Source organism: Poecilia latipinna, unplaced genomic scaffold (genome assembly GCF_001443285.1).
Source record: "Poecilia latipinna isolate Pla-1442-1.1 unplaced genomic scaffold, P_latipinna-1.0 Scaffold2414, whole genome shotgun sequence".
Lineage (NCBI taxonomy): Eukaryota > Metazoa > Chordata > Actinopteri > Cyprinodontiformes > Poeciliidae > Poecilia > Poecilia latipinna.
In genome coordinates this window covers 13,530-28,307 of record NW_015115030.1, presented here as the reverse complement: position 1 = coordinate 28,307, position 14,778 = coordinate 13,530, and the positions used below count along the sequence as shown (strand labels likewise).

Below are 14,778 nucleotides of genomic sequence, written 5' to 3'. Positions count from 1 at the left end.
TCAACCAACGCATAAACACAGAGCTTTTCCAGAGCACAAAGAAGCACAGAGGAGAGCAAACCGAGGGCAGACGTGTGTCGGTCTCTCGGGACGAGCAGATGGTTGAAATGTGGGACTGTCCTCAGATGTGCTGCTGAGTTTTTACTGGCATCATTCGCAGTAGCTTTGGCATAAACTCAGGTATCTATTTGTGCTTTTTTAAATCTGTAAATATACATTTTGAGTGTTTGAATTTTCTTGACTTGTACCAAACCTTAGTAGTTTTATTTCATTAGACGTACTGTAATTTTTTAGTTTCATTGAATATGTGTGTGGCATTATCAAATACTGAACACTTTAGCATTGCTAATTAACAATGCCTGTGCATTCAGTACGTGTGTGCATCTAAATCAAATTGATAATCTCCTCTTGAAATGAGAAACAACAGATATTAGAATACTTTATTGCAGCAACGTCTTATATTTTGACAAAATTCATGTTATTTTGTGAATATATTTGCATGCATTGATGTGCAAGTGTCATGCAAGGCAGCAGATACTGTTTTCTTTTTTTTAGCACCAAGTAATTCAGTTTTTTCTCACATATTTTTGATCTACAGTCTAAAAACAAACATTATTTCACTCTTGTCAAAATGAATAAGCATCTTTGCATAAAGCACCACGGCTGTACATGTTTACAGGAAACTGAGAAGTTTACAGAAGCACCAAATGTCACAGTAGCATTGATATGAATGCCATTATGAAGACTTTCACAAAAGAACACTACATTAAAGCAAAATGAGAAAATGTTGATCACGTTATGAGGGAACAGCATCATCCAATCTAGTACCGATTAACGTGCCCAGCGTATTAACAAAAGAGAGCATAAGATGTTGCATCGTGGGTGAACTTGTCATGCACAGGTCATTTCTCCCTGCCGCAGTCGGTGCACAAAATGTCGTCCCGCTGGGTGAGAAAGCCGCGTCCCACCAGAGACACAGAGCACTGCATGCAGGTGAAACACTCGCTGTGCCACTGGCGCTCCTCAAATGAGATGTATTTGGCACCTGCCAAACCTGAAAAAGATAAACAGGTGACATGTACGTTTGCTAAAGAAACTCCAAATTGAATGCACACATGTTTTTTCCTTTTAAATTTTATTGCTAGTGTTATCTAACTCGTCCAGTAAAGCTAAAGCTTACACTTGTTATTCATTAACAACTGACCTGATCAGTTGTTAATGATGAGGTCATTAACAACCTTATGAATGGTCTTTCATAAGAAGACCGTTCTTCTTATGAAAAATGGTGGGATGTAACTGCACTGGTTTGTTCCCTTGCATGGATCTGCTCTTTAATCAAAGTTCACAAATTTTCAGGCTGAGGTTGGGGCTTTTAGACCATTCATTTCTTCATTGTAAAAATCAGCTTTCATGTGTGTTTGTGATCATTGTGCTGCTGGAACACTACCAACCATTCGATGCAAGATGGCTGCCTGATGTTTAAAGGAAACTGGCTAGGACACAATAGCATTGATATCGGTCTCTCGTGCCGTAGCCCAAGTTTGAATTTTCTAAAGTGTCTGTCAACCTGCTGACGCACAGTCAGTATTTGTAGATTTGTGTAATATTGTGTATCATAATCACTATGTTTCATTTTTACTATGTGTTGAATGGGAAGCATCTGCAATAATTAAAAATCCTTTAATCTGTTCCTACTTTTGAAAGTTTTTCCTTTTTGTTGTCTCTCCAGCCGTTTAAATGCATACCTCATGATCCCACGTTATTACGACCCTTATGACAGCAAAGTTATGCAAAACATACAGAGAACGACTCACTAGAAATGGGTTTGGTGCAACCGACACACTTCTTTGCATACAGGTTGCTGAAACAGTCCAGGCAGTAGGGGTAGTTTTCCCTGGACGTGAAGCGATACCCTGAAAGCTGCTTTCTGCAGCCGATGCAGAGGAAGCACTCACGATGCCACGGCTTATCTTGATAGGTCACGCCACCCGTGGTGATGGCCTGATGATACACGATACAACAAATATGAGCGCAAATGGTAATTCTTTCTCAGATTGACCTGAGTAGTCATTACATAAAAATTACACACTTATGTTTTTTTTTTGTTTTGTTTTTTACCTTCTTACAAGCACAGCACTGGTATGCAAACTGCTTTTCAAAGCAGGGCACACAAAAGTAGCCAGAGTCTTTGGGGATGAAAGACTTGGTTCCTATTGGCTGTTGGCAGCGGTGGCACAGGAAGCAAGTCTCATGCCAGCTGTTCCCCTTGTACTCCATTTTTCGGGAACCTGGCAAACGACACGAGAGCAGCGAAGCCAGCATATGGCACCTCAATGACAGAATACATGCTGCCGAAAATAGTTTTAGTTGGTCAGTGGAGCCTGTGCAATCTAAGGTTAGAGATTATAGATGGATCTGCATAACTGGTATAATTACTGGGTAACTTTATAAAGGTGATGTTAGTAGTTTATAATATAAAATGTTGTAGAGAATTATTGCAAATACTGGACTAAATATTGTTCTGATCAGGAAATATCTTTAGGTTCTACATGCAAAAGTGATTTGTGGAAGTTGCATGTCGACAAACAACCAAATCAACCAAATCAGAAGATCCTGATTCAGTGCTTTAAGAGAAATTTTAAAGCAAATTTTATTCTAATTAGGCAAGTTGATTTTGTAATGAAAAGTCCTGGAAAAATATTTTTAGAACTATAAAAGCATTTTAGGAAAACTAAAACATTTCTCACTGATTGTAAACTGCTTTGTTCTTGTTTTTTTATCTTTTACTTGTTATGCCTACATGTACTATGAGCGCAGCTCAGGTTTAAATATGTACAAGTGTTAATGAATAATTTATAATAGCAACTGTCATTATGTTTTAAATGCGGCCGCCTCGAATACCAAACTGCTCTAACTCGTAGTTAGACTTTCCACATTAGGGCACATTCTTGTATTTGCTATGTTCCCTTTTTATGTGCACTTGGAAAAAACAACAACTTTTGAGTACAAATTTGTCTTGGAAGCTGAAAGTTTCTGAATTGACGGTTTTCTAGTTCCAAGTCTGAAAACACTAGGATTTGTTTTGGTGCTTGCCATTTCAGATAAATGCTGCTCTGACTTGCCCCAGCTTCACAGAAAAAAAATAAAATAAATAAATTCCAAGGAGATCACATGAAGGAGTATCTGTCTACATCTACTACAGATAACTAAACTATGACTGATATTTACTTCCCAGAACTTCTCTTCAAAAACAAGCAGATATCAGAACCATCACTTTACTGAAGAATCAGTTTCTAGCAAAACTATGAGGCTGCTAGGTGTTGTACTTATGCTTTACTTGGCATGATGTTTCCCATTATCCATACTCCTTTGTCGTTAAAAACTCTGATTGTACTGTCTTACATTATATTTCTTTCAGTTTTTGTTAAATTGTACCATAGACTGTAGGGGTCTTCATCTTTGAGCAAATCAAAGAACCATTTTTACCCTTATTTCAGGTGAATAAAACTAGTTCGGAGCAGCAAATATCACACAACGTTTTGAAGGAAGGCATTTTATCATTTTTGATAAACATCTACTGTTGGAAACTTGATGTCATTTTAAAATATCCATCCTTTTGGTTCTATTTTTGGATATTAAAATAAAGAAAACTTAAGCAAAAAAGATGAAGAATACATTTTCTTCTTGGATTTATTTTTGTGGAAAATCATTAAAAAAAACCTGATTCCTACTTAAAGGCAATGAATTATGGACATTCAATGCAGTTATTCCAAGAAAATAAGGATAACTGAGAAAATGTGGTTTATATTTGAAAGCATTAGATGTTCATCATTTTAACAAAAATTATTCTGCAAGGTCCAAAGAGCCATTTATGACTTCAGGCCTGCAGAACGCAGACCCTTGCCCTAAACTATCAGTGCCCCCTCCACCCCCATCAGTACCTTAGAAAACTTTCTGGAGCTCCATTTGCCTGAAAATGACAACTCCTAAAGGAATATGCAAGACTTAAGGGAAGGAAGCCTTATAAACATAAAAGAGCAACACTGGCTCAAACTGAAAGGTGAGAAAGATAAGTTTTGTTTGGCCATTGAAAGATTTCAGCTCCAGACACATTTGACAAATCCCTGTATAAACCTGATATGGGCTTATTAAAACCAGAGATTAAAAGCTCACTCAGTGCTTTGGAAACTGTAGATGTGGGAACAACTGCAGAATGGCTATTAATAGACCTTGTGTTTGGATGGTTTCGCTTGCAACTGTTGAGTGTTGCTAAGATCAATAAAGAAGCTCTCAGTTTCACTAATGACATAAAAGTTTTGCCCAACATATTACCCTAAGTGTAATATGTTATTAAACACAGTAAGCCTCATTCTTAATCTCGTGGAGCTGTGTTCATGGCTGCCAGTACCTGGCATGACGGTCTTCTTGCAGGTGTTGCATTTGGATGAGTAATCGTGTGCATAGCATTCAGTGCAGAGCAGTAAATCCTCCTTGGCTGCAAAGGCCTTCTCCACCAGTGAGCGGCTGCACTTTGCACACTTGAAGCACTGCTCATGCCAGTGGTGATCCTTATAGGACAGGTCCTACAAATGTTGAATCCACATTAGCTTCAGATCATTCAGCTGCTACTCATTCAGGGAACATTTCTGCTGCAGCTGGAGTCTGAGGATGACATATATTTTTTTCCCCCAGGGCGTCATTGTTTCATACTTACCCTGAAGTTGCAGCCAATAGGTAAAGAGCACACTTCACAGCAGTTAGCAAATAGGTTCTCGTAGCACTTTGTGCAATACTGTGTGTCCTCTTTCATGATGTACTTCTTCCCCAGCAAAGAGTCTTTGCAGTAATGACAGTCAAACCGCTCAACGGAGGACATTTTGTTTCGCTTTTCTTTATCTGTGGGTCAAACAGAGCAGCAGGATGAACAGACAACGAGGACGAACAAGAAATATTATTCGAGAAGTGTGGTAGTCCCTGGACTTCTCACTTTTAATCAAGTAGAATATGCAGAGAAAATGTTCCCTCTTCTTCCCCAAAGAGCAGAGCTGTCCTCTAAAGCGTCTACCTCGGCTGATGTGAGGCGAGAGTGAGGCTGAAGTCAGGCACAGCGATGGTCAACTCGTCCAAACACTGGGATGAGGCAGGGATTGAAACAGGGGTCAGGGAGGATTATGGGGTGTCTAGTGTGGGGCTCTTCTATAAATACAGACCTGCTCATATTAGTGGTAATCTCTAGAGAGAATGTGCATACTGCGCTGAATCCTCCTTCACCTTTTAAGGGAGCTCATCGAGAGAACACATCACGAAAGCCTTTGATTTGTTCTCATTGTCGCTGATTTACCCACCATGAAGCTAAAAAAAAAATGCAAGCAGAAATTTCATTCTGGATACAAAAACGTACTCTTGGGGAAAAATGTCAAGCTATACGAATGATAAAGTGATCAATTACTGTCATACAGAGGTCCAAAAGCAGAGACAGCTGGCCATTTGGACGCTGCGACATGCAAGGGCACACTTGTGGAAGTTGTCGGGGGCACAGGCGATTACAGATGGCTGATGAAAGGTAGGTGCCAGCAGCAGCTTCGTGGATGCCAGGTACTGAACCTGAGAGCCAGGAGCCTCTTACCGTTTGCTTGGCAGCACTTCACAAAGGGAAAGCTCCGGCTTAGTGTGCGCTTAATCCATCCACGGTAAAATAAAGACAAGGAGGAGTAGAACAGGCAGTTTAAATGTGGACTATCTTGCTAATCATAGTGCTTCTTTGGTTGCAGATCGTGTTTGGTTCAATAAGCTAAGCCAAGCTCCAAGGATAAAAGTCATCATGTAGGAGACAACAAATGTCAACATTTATAGCACCTTGTAAAGGCACTCATCCCTCTTCAACTTTTTCCCAGTTTGTTAAGCACAACTGTGCTCTGAACAGCTGCCAAGACATGGTCGACCACTTCAGCAGATGGAGCGCCTTCATCAGAGAAGTCAAGAAGTCAATGGTGACTCTGGAGGAGCTGCAGAGATCCACAGCTTATGTTTGGGAATCAATTGACTCCACAACCATCTGTCTTTTTTGTAAGAGTGGTGGAGCAAAAACATTGAAAGCATTGAACACTGAAAGCTCTAAAAACTCATGCTAAGAGATGAGGCAGCAGACATTTGGACAAAGGTGCTTCCGTCATATAACTTTTTGACCAACATGCAAAACTTTATGTGTGACAGAAGACATTGCTCATTAACCTGAACACATCTCCCTTTGGTGAAACATTGGTGCGGTTTTCATGGACAGAGACATGGAAGACAAATGGGGGTTAATTACAAGATGATTCTGGAAGAAAACCTATTAGACACGGCAGATTTCAGACTGGTGAGGAGCTTTACTTTCTTTCACGACAGTGACCCTGAACACACAGCCAGAGCTACTATGGTGTAGATTAGGTCAAAGGGCATAGTTCTGTTAGAAAAGATTTTTATTTGTAAGACTTTTAAACCAGATGCACTTCTTCTTCCACTTCATAGTTATCTGCCACACAATGTGTTGGAGTACTGCATAATACAATAAAAAAAAATAAAAAAAATCCACGTCAAAGATGATGAACAACTAATTTCTGTCGAGACCCGATACATGCGTCTGTATCAGTTTTCCAACGACAATATTGGGGGTGGGGAGGGGGGTGGAGTCCAAAATAGCCTGGGAAAACCACAAGTCTAATCCCTCACAGATGCAAACGGGGAGGTCAAAGAGAAAGATGAGGCAGCGAGGAATGAAATTCTTTGAGGATGAACTCTGTTCCCTTGTGTCTTCATTTGACATTTACCTCATAACAACCCCTCGTAAAGAGAAGTATCTGGACTTATGCACTGGTAACGACTGAAACCCTTTTCTTGGCTCAGCCTGTGGTACTGGAACACGGTTCTGCACTGTATGTGGGTTGCATCTTCCAACCTCCAAGGCGCAGGGCTAAGTTATTTTTGACCCACATCAAACACGTTACGTAAGACTCTCAGCACAATAACTGTATCTGACCTGAAGTCATTCCTTACTCGAGAAGTCTTTTTTTTTTTTTTTTTTTTTTCCCCCGAAGTGGACAGATTCTCTGGATTACGCAGAGCTACACGATGATTCAGATTAAATTATCAGCGTATGAAATCCTCTCTTCCTCTGGTGTCTCGATGAGTGATTGATGAGCACAAAAGCCGTGCAGACGTTAAGTAAACCCTGAAGCGACTACATGACAACTGCAACATTGTGTCTCCTAATCTTTTGCTGTTGCACATCTGTCGTCATGTGACATCGAAGCAAAGAGGGAGTGACCTATATTTCCCCATCCATCCATCCATTTTCTGAACACCCTTGTCCCTCAGTGGGGTCGGGAGGGGTCCTATATTTCCCCATCAAATAAAAATCATCATGGATTTGCAAGTTAAAATCACATAAAATACATGGCATGTCAACAACCCGCAGATTATCATGTGGTAACTTTTACACATTAACCTATATAGTGGCTCTTGTTTGTGATTTTCCTCCGCAGAATAATCAGCCTCTTGTAATATTAACCTGCACAGCTGGTGGTGCCAACCCTACTGAGCAAAAAGGGGGTTGCTGATTTTGCATGTTCCTTTTTGTCTGTCAATCGCCGGAACTCGACCAGTGGGCAGCTGCCAACAGATTTTGTATGCAGACTGTCTAAGTCCAGTAAATAGCCCTTTATTTGACCTGGACTCGGATGTCCTCTTAATTTATTCAAGCTTTACAATAAGGTGTCAGCTGCTCCTTTTTGCCTAAATCAGGCCGTCCCAGAGAAGAAAAGCGTTGACTGTGGTGGCGACTCCTTTGCGGCGGGGCGAGAGATCAGCATGACACAGACGCATCTGTGTGAAGTGCAAAAGCTTTGCTGCACCAAAGCTGACAGCTGGTTGGCATGGTGATGATAACATAAGTGGCTCCCATCAGGCTGGAATGAGGGGCAGCTTTAGTAGTTAATGAGAGGAGTCACACAAACCTGTCCTTCTGAAGGCCTCTGTGCTCTGCTGCCATGTGGAGGGCTTGCTTTCAACACAGTATTTTCAGCTGAACAGGATAGTCACAGAGGGGGCTGTAGGAGGCAAGGATGTACAATCATTTCAGTCTGCAGTCTCACAAAACCATAAATCCCTTCAGCAAGGCCTTGTGAGTGCCTTCACTAACTCATCCCAATTCCCCGGCAGTCCTCAGCAAAAGGGAGGGTGTGATTCTGAATGGATGTCAAGATCGGTGACTTGTATCCACGGAGTTTTGAATAACGTGTCATGTTTTGTGGGTTTTGGTGACGAGATATGCACGGCGGACCCAGGCGTTGGAGAACAGTTGTAGTTTAATGATGAGCAAAAGAAGAGCACAGAGAAGTCCAGGCAGCACAGGTGAGCATAAACTCAAACTCTGGCAGCACCGGTAGTCAACAACACAACATGACGAGACAGTATAGACAAGGATCCGACAAGGACCTGGGAACAAAGGTGGGATTAAATACACAAGGGCTAATCAAGGAGCACGAGACACAACTGGGAGCTATCAAGGACACAACACAGGAACTAAATTAATGTACAGAAACCAAATGCTCAATTTTAACTCACCTGTGATACAAAAGATTAATTTTAAGTGTTCAAAACTGTAGGCTTTGGTAGAGGTGAATGTTTTCGGTTGAAGTTTAATGAAACACATGATGAAAGGAGTGTAAAATGCATAAAGATTACAATTACACATTCAACCCCTAAAGTATCAGAAATTCTGTATGTTTACATAAAATACAAGCAGACATATTGACATTTTGTCTGTATTTTATGCAGTCAGTGTTCATTACAAATAATGACTACAGCTGTGAATATATGTAATCTGTGTTTTTGTTTTCACAGCATCTTGGGATGGTTGCCAAAAGCTGTGTCCACGTCGGGTTAATTAAGTTGAGATGATTAATTATGCCCAATGAAATATGAGAAAATGCCCTGTAATCCTTTCAGGAACTTTGATGATTAATACTAATACTAATTAGACATTTGAAAAATGTTTATATCAGTTTGGATTTGTTTCGCTACATAAACTATAAATTGTACAAGTTGAACTTGAATGTCATAGAAAACCCACCAGTTTCAGGGTCCTCAACACAAAACCACTGTAGTATTCAGCTTCCTGAATACTACAGGCAGCTGGATTCACATGTTATTTTCTTTTATTCTGCTGATGTTTACATTTGGCTTAACGCAGCTTTAGATGAACATTTAAGTTCAGTGTGGAGTTAGTGCCTCATCCTTTTTAAAATTGCTTTCCTGTTGTAGCTCAGCTAGAACAAAAAAAAAAGATTTTATTTGTCACAAAGAAAAGTTAAAATAATGAAAATTTATTCAGATACTTCTTTTTATGTAACTTCCTTCAAATTAGCACTTTGGATCATAGCACTAGGTGATCCTTTTAAATTTAAGTTTTTATGAACAAGATCTCATTTTGTCATAAAAAATCTCAAAATAGAGAAAAAAACTTAATAACAGAATAGGTCCAATGACCATGCTGAGCGGATTTGTATAATTTGCATGAAGCTAGTCTCTGAAACAGTTGTGGTGCAGTGTAAGACATATAATAGCTTTTCTCCCTGGTGAGAGTTGTCCCCCAGTGGACTCATTGCATAAAGCCTGTAGTCATAGCTTCAGTGCTTGATTAGCCTCTTGAGAAGTTTTGGCTATCTCTGTTGGCGTGTTCTTTGCTCCTTACTAATGCGTTTTATGACATCAGATTGAAGAAAAACAGCATTAGAGCTCAAGGTTATGTTCAATAGTGAAAGAAAAAACATTTTCACATGCAGTGTCACGCACAATGTAAAGTGAACTCAAGGAAATGGGAATGAATAGATGCTTACCATAAGAAAACCACTAATTAGTGAGGGTAACGGGAACAAATGCAACAGAGCATAAAGATTGAACTGTTGGAGCAAAGGAAGAAGCTCATGTGACCTATTGAGTCCTGATTTGACCAAATCTGATTTTGTCTCCACATTTGTGTTATAGTTTTAATTTGTTGGTTTGAATTAATTGTTTATTGTTTGTCTTTTTTTTTTTCCCCTGGCCTCCTTGTTTTGTGTAGGCTAGCCTTTGTGTACAAATTCCCTTTTGTGTTCATTGTGTGAGATCAGTTCATGTTGGTTATTCTTAGGTTTGTCTTATTCAATATTTTCTTTTCTATTAATTAATTATATAATTAATTAATGTATGAATTATGTAATTATTCACCAATATAAAAGAGCAATTTTCTTAGTTCTCTTTTGCATCTTGATAGATGATAGAAACCAAACTGCTTATAGATTTATATCAAGGGAGAATACAAACATCAGCAATTTTCTCAGCTTAAATTAAGCATGGCTTAATTTAGGCCATGTTTATAGAAATTGGGTAAGAAATAAAGGCACTACGATCATTTTGTGACAGATTTCTGCTCATCCCACATTGGAACAGCCTGGTTTAGTGGACAGACTCACCGTGTAGTAATGGCGCCTGCAGGAACGTCGCTAGCGTTAGCGGCTAACAGGCGATGTCCGAACCAGTAATGTATATCAATGAGGAAATCCTACAACCTGTGAAATCTGACACCACTCCGTTTTTATTTACTTTTTGTGAAGAAGGAAGTTGCGCTGGTCTTCTTAAGAGGTTTTGTGTCTATTTCTTCAGTAGATCTTGGTGCAGCACTCCCACAGGCGGCGGTGGTGGGGGCTGGGGAACGACGACAGGTTTTCCAGTTAGTTTTAGTCGTTTGACACAGTGCAGTTTGAATTTAAACTACAGTTCTGAAAACTGTTGTTTTCAAATGTTGCAATTTGAGTCCCCAATCAAACCGAGTCTACCGGTCTATCCGGTCTGAATGCATCATGTCTCACATTGCGCAGAGTGGCAGGAAGAAAGAAGTTCTGACGAAAAAACTAAAATCAATTTCTTGGAAAGATGACTCCATGCAGAAGTATTCACAACGCTTTCAAACTGAAGACATTCTTGTGTTGGTCAAGTACACCAACAATGAATGGAGTAACCACAGCATCTAAGACTTTCTTGTTCTGCTAGCTATGTTGCCAGAACTTGCAACAGACTTTTTAATTATGAGGTGCTACTTACAGTGTTAGGTCCTGTAAAATAGTGTTAGGAGATGGTTGCACAAAAAAGTATTTTGAAGAGATTTTTTATGTTACTTAGCATAAACAACATAATGTCTTGATATATTCTTATTTTTGTGTGTACGTTTTGCTACCCTTTGGGACCTTAGAGTTCAGCTTCACGACATTTCCTATTATTAATCTAAAATACTTGCAGTATCAAGGCTTTAGGCCTGCTCTGTGTGAAATAGTTCAACCCGGTCTTGGTGTCTGTGAGGGAACAAGATGGCCACTATGTCAACGAGAGCCGATGTCAACGCTTCAGATGACGCATGGGAGATTGTTTAGTCTTCTTCTCTCAGTCTACCTGTTCTGCCTCCTCTCACTGCTGCACCTGGTTCCTGTCTATTGTCAAGTAATTTACCATTTACCTTTTCACTATCCTTCTCGCTTCTTCAGCTTCATCCTTGACAAACAACTCTAATTATTACAATATCATTCGATACAGTTGGCTTCATGTTTCTGTATACAAACAAAATAAGTTTGGTTAAGGCTGTAGACATTTGTTGTGTTTCTGCACTACATAAATAAACTCACTTGAACTGAATTGTCTTGTGTATGTAAAAATCTGGTTTCAACTCAGTTTTCCAGGCAAATGTTTGCTGTAAAAACACCAGACTCTTTATTTATTCAGGTTTGCTCATTTACCCGTACCTTTATTCACTTCATTTTTCAATTCACACATGCATCCACAGTTAGAGCAAAAATACAAAACCCATAAAAAGTAGAAAAAAGGCATTTCCCTTGAATTTCCAAATACACTGATGACACTTTGCTTTTACACAGGAAAAACTGTAAAAAAAAGTTTATGTTGGACTGGCCAAAATCTGTGGCTCATTTTGGCACAACTTCCTCAATAAGGTAATGAAAGCAGACTGCCATCTGCTACAAATTTAATATAAAAATACCTCATGCTCTGGCGCTACCAGCATAGCTCCTATTCTGCTTTCCTGCTTAATTGTCAGTTTTTATCTAAAACCTCTTAATTGCATAAAGCATCACCAACAAAGTTACATCACAGCTCCATTTGCTTTCCACACTCTTACAATAAGATTTGAATATTAAAAATATATACAGCACAATTTATTTCTTCAGAAATCCAGTCGTAACTTCATCACACTGGATAGGGACCAGACCCTTACAGAAAAGAAGTGCAAAGTAAAGAAGTAAAGTAAAGAAGTGCATCTTCTAACCAAACAACGATATTGCATTAACAGCAACTTCCACTCACCGCTGGGATCTCCACTTTCAATTGAGGTAAATATTACAAAAAGTAACATCTTTCACATATGAGGAAACAAATTTGAGCAAATAATGAGACTATCTAGAGATTACATAAACAAAATCCCTTTTACTTATTGACTGATTGATCAGTTAACAATCCAGCTCTCCTTATCACACCCATGTGCACAAAAGAAAGTGGCTTCAATATTTCTTCACACAAAGATATATATCCTGCATTAGACGTGTAAATCTGACATAAAAGCATGTAAGAATAACATTTAAATAAAGTACAAACATTGTTCCCAAAAATAATAAACTACCTTTACGTTTAACTTTACATTATTTTTTCATTTTTGCTTACTCACATTCTTCATGTAAATATTCCATTACATTATCATCTTGACTTTTCTCTGAGTACAATGTTATGAAGAGGTGATGAGTGCCGCGCGGTCCATCAATCCCAGTACCACTTGTTAAGGTTATTAATTACCTTGTATTCGTTATTCCGCCTCAGGTAATCACAGACCTTACATGTGTGCCCTGCCCAGAAATCGACTCTCTTTACTTTTAAGTGCCGTCTCCATTTGAAGTATCCAAGGTACATTTCTTGGTTCTTGTCCAGAAGAAGCAGGTAGTCAGCCAGCTCTTTGGGTGACTCAAAATCATCCACGTGGATAAAAGCGTCTCTTGGAATAAAGTTCTCGTAGTTTTCTCTGGTTGTGCCAAGAACCACCGGCACTGTGCCCACATAGAGGGGGTTGTAGAGTTTTTCAGTGATGTAGTCCTTGTGGATTGAGTTCTCAAAGGACAAATAAAACTTACAACTAGACATAGTAGGGGTGTAGTCTTTGTCAGAGATGTAGTTGTTAAAGGCACGTCCATACGTTTGAATTTTCACATGGTTTCTCAACTCATTGTAATATTTTGATCTTGCATGATTGGGACTCCAGTTGCTGACGATCCAGCAGACCAGTTTGTTTTTGCTTGGTGGTACAAAGTCCTCCACAGTATCTGCTGCTACAATAGACCCATAAGACACATGGATGTCGGAATCTCGACGGTAAGTGAGAGTCAGATTGAACAAGTTATTAATCCCGGGTAGTCGGTCTGAATTTGATGGCGACTCAAAGTTCATCCAGATCCATTTCTGGAACAGAGGTCTCTGTGATTTCGGCAAGTTGGACAGGTCCCCGGCAATGTCTCTGTGATGGATGACGACCCCGTCCGATTTGTTGTAGAAGTTTCTGTCTCCTGTAACGAAGCAGCCCTGGATGTTGAAGTTTGAGCTGCAGACGTTCGGATCATATTTTTCTCCAAAGGGCCACAGCCAGATGAGAACTGTAGTCATTTTTTTGTCATTGGTTTCGTTACAAACATGCTGGATGCTCTTTGTGGAATCTGATGACTCTGGTAGATGGTTTAAACAGGTGGTGGATGATATATTGTACATTAAAGAAATAGTCACAAAACATCCAAGAATAAAAACACAGAAGAGAACCATTCTGAGGAATTTGTGCAAAGATCCAGATGGTTTGCTCTGTCCTAAGAAGGGCACCAAAACAAGAAAAAACATGAAAATTATTAATTGTCAATATTCCTCAATTTATTCCTGATTACTGCAGGTTCTTACAGAAAATAATTTATTTTTAACATAACTAAAAAAACCAGCTGCACATGTACCCCATTTTCACATAATTTCAGAAAAGAAAAGCTTCTTTAAACACTTTGCTTACAGACCTGTTGGCTCCATGGTTAGATCCAAACAAACTCCTATGAATCGGTGTTATTCAAACAAATCTGTCGGCCAGCACTCAGAGACCCTCCGGTGGTTTTAGCGTAATTTGAAAATGTGTCCTTGATGGTCTTCGGAGGTTTCGTTGATCTTAAATCTGCAGGTCTTCTTAACGATGCCACCTTCAGGTGAGCATGGAAACAGAGAACAAGAAATAACAGATTAAGCACATTTTATTTAATATGGATACAGAGATACAGCTCTGGTTTGACGTTTACTTACACTCATTAGTGTAAATATATCATTTTCTCCCCTTTTATGATGCATTTGAGTCAACATACCTCAAGGTCATAATTTGACATACAATCTCAGATACGATGCAATATTTAGATCAGTGCACAGTTTAGAAACCTCAAGGTCTCATCTTTTTTTTTTTTTTTTCCAGTGATGTCATGCCAGTGAGTGTGAAGCAGTCAGAGTCTGCTCCCCTCAATCTGACGATATGGCTCTCACAACATATAATTGTTCATGACGGTGTTAAACACCATATAATCTGTCTTCTATACTCTGCAAAGCTGACATCATGAATATCAACAGTATATATATATATATATATATATATATATATATATATATATATATATATATATATATATATATATA

General features: G+C 39.2%; 2 protein-coding genes across 3 annotated transcripts in view; both read right to left on the bottom strand.

Moving 5' to 3' along the window:
• Positions 1–426: 426 nt before the first annotated feature.
• fhl5 (four and a half LIM domains 5) lies at positions 427–7,315 on the bottom strand. Its single transcript, XM_015019331.1, has 8 exons — positions 5,450–7,315; positions 5,211–5,352; positions 4,989–5,130; positions 4,715–4,896; positions 4,409–4,583; positions 2,119–2,288; positions 1,815–2,001; positions 427–1,054 (listed from the first exon to the last, which is right to left on the bottom strand). The coding sequence occupies exons 4-8, from the start codon at positions 4,874–4,876 to the stop codon at positions 903–905; spliced, it is 846 nt and encodes a 281-aa protein (XP_014874817.1). The 5' UTR covers positions 4,877–4,896; positions 4,989–5,130; positions 5,211–5,352; positions 5,450–7,315; the 3' UTR covers positions 427–902.
• A 4,905-nt stretch (positions 7,316–12,220) lies between these two features.
• The window catches only part of LOC106937698 (alpha-(1,3)-fucosyltransferase 9-like), a 10,702-nt gene continuing 8,144 nt past the window's right edge, over positions 12,221–14,778 (bottom strand). Inside the window, exons 2-3 of one of the 2 annotated variants that reach the window (XM_015019335.1) lie at positions 14,121–14,297; positions 12,221–13,925 (exon numbers count right to left, since the gene is read on the bottom strand). In XM_015019335.1, the coding sequence (XP_014874821.1) occupies positions 12,838–13,925; positions 14,121–14,133 (1,101 nt within the window). In that variant the 5' untranslated portion in view covers positions 14,134–14,297 and the 3' untranslated portion in view covers positions 12,221–12,837. Of the gene's footprint in view, positions 13,926–14,120; positions 14,711–14,778 lie in introns of those variants that run through there. The other variant, XM_015019336.1, reaches the window with a different exon arrangement.

Coding starts and splice junctions, on each gene's coding strand:
- fhl5 (XM_015019331.1), bottom strand. CDS start 4,876: ATGTCCTCCGTTGAGCGGTTTGACTGTCATTACTGCAAAGACTCTTTG. Junction 4,584..4,714: donor CTATTGGCTGCAACTTCAGG/GTAAGTATGAAA, acceptor CAACATTTGTAG/GACCTGTCCTATAAGGATCA. Junction 1,055..1,814: donor TTGCACCAAACCCATTTCTA/GTGAGTCGTTCT, acceptor TATCTTTTTCAG/GTTTGGCAGGTGCCAAATAC.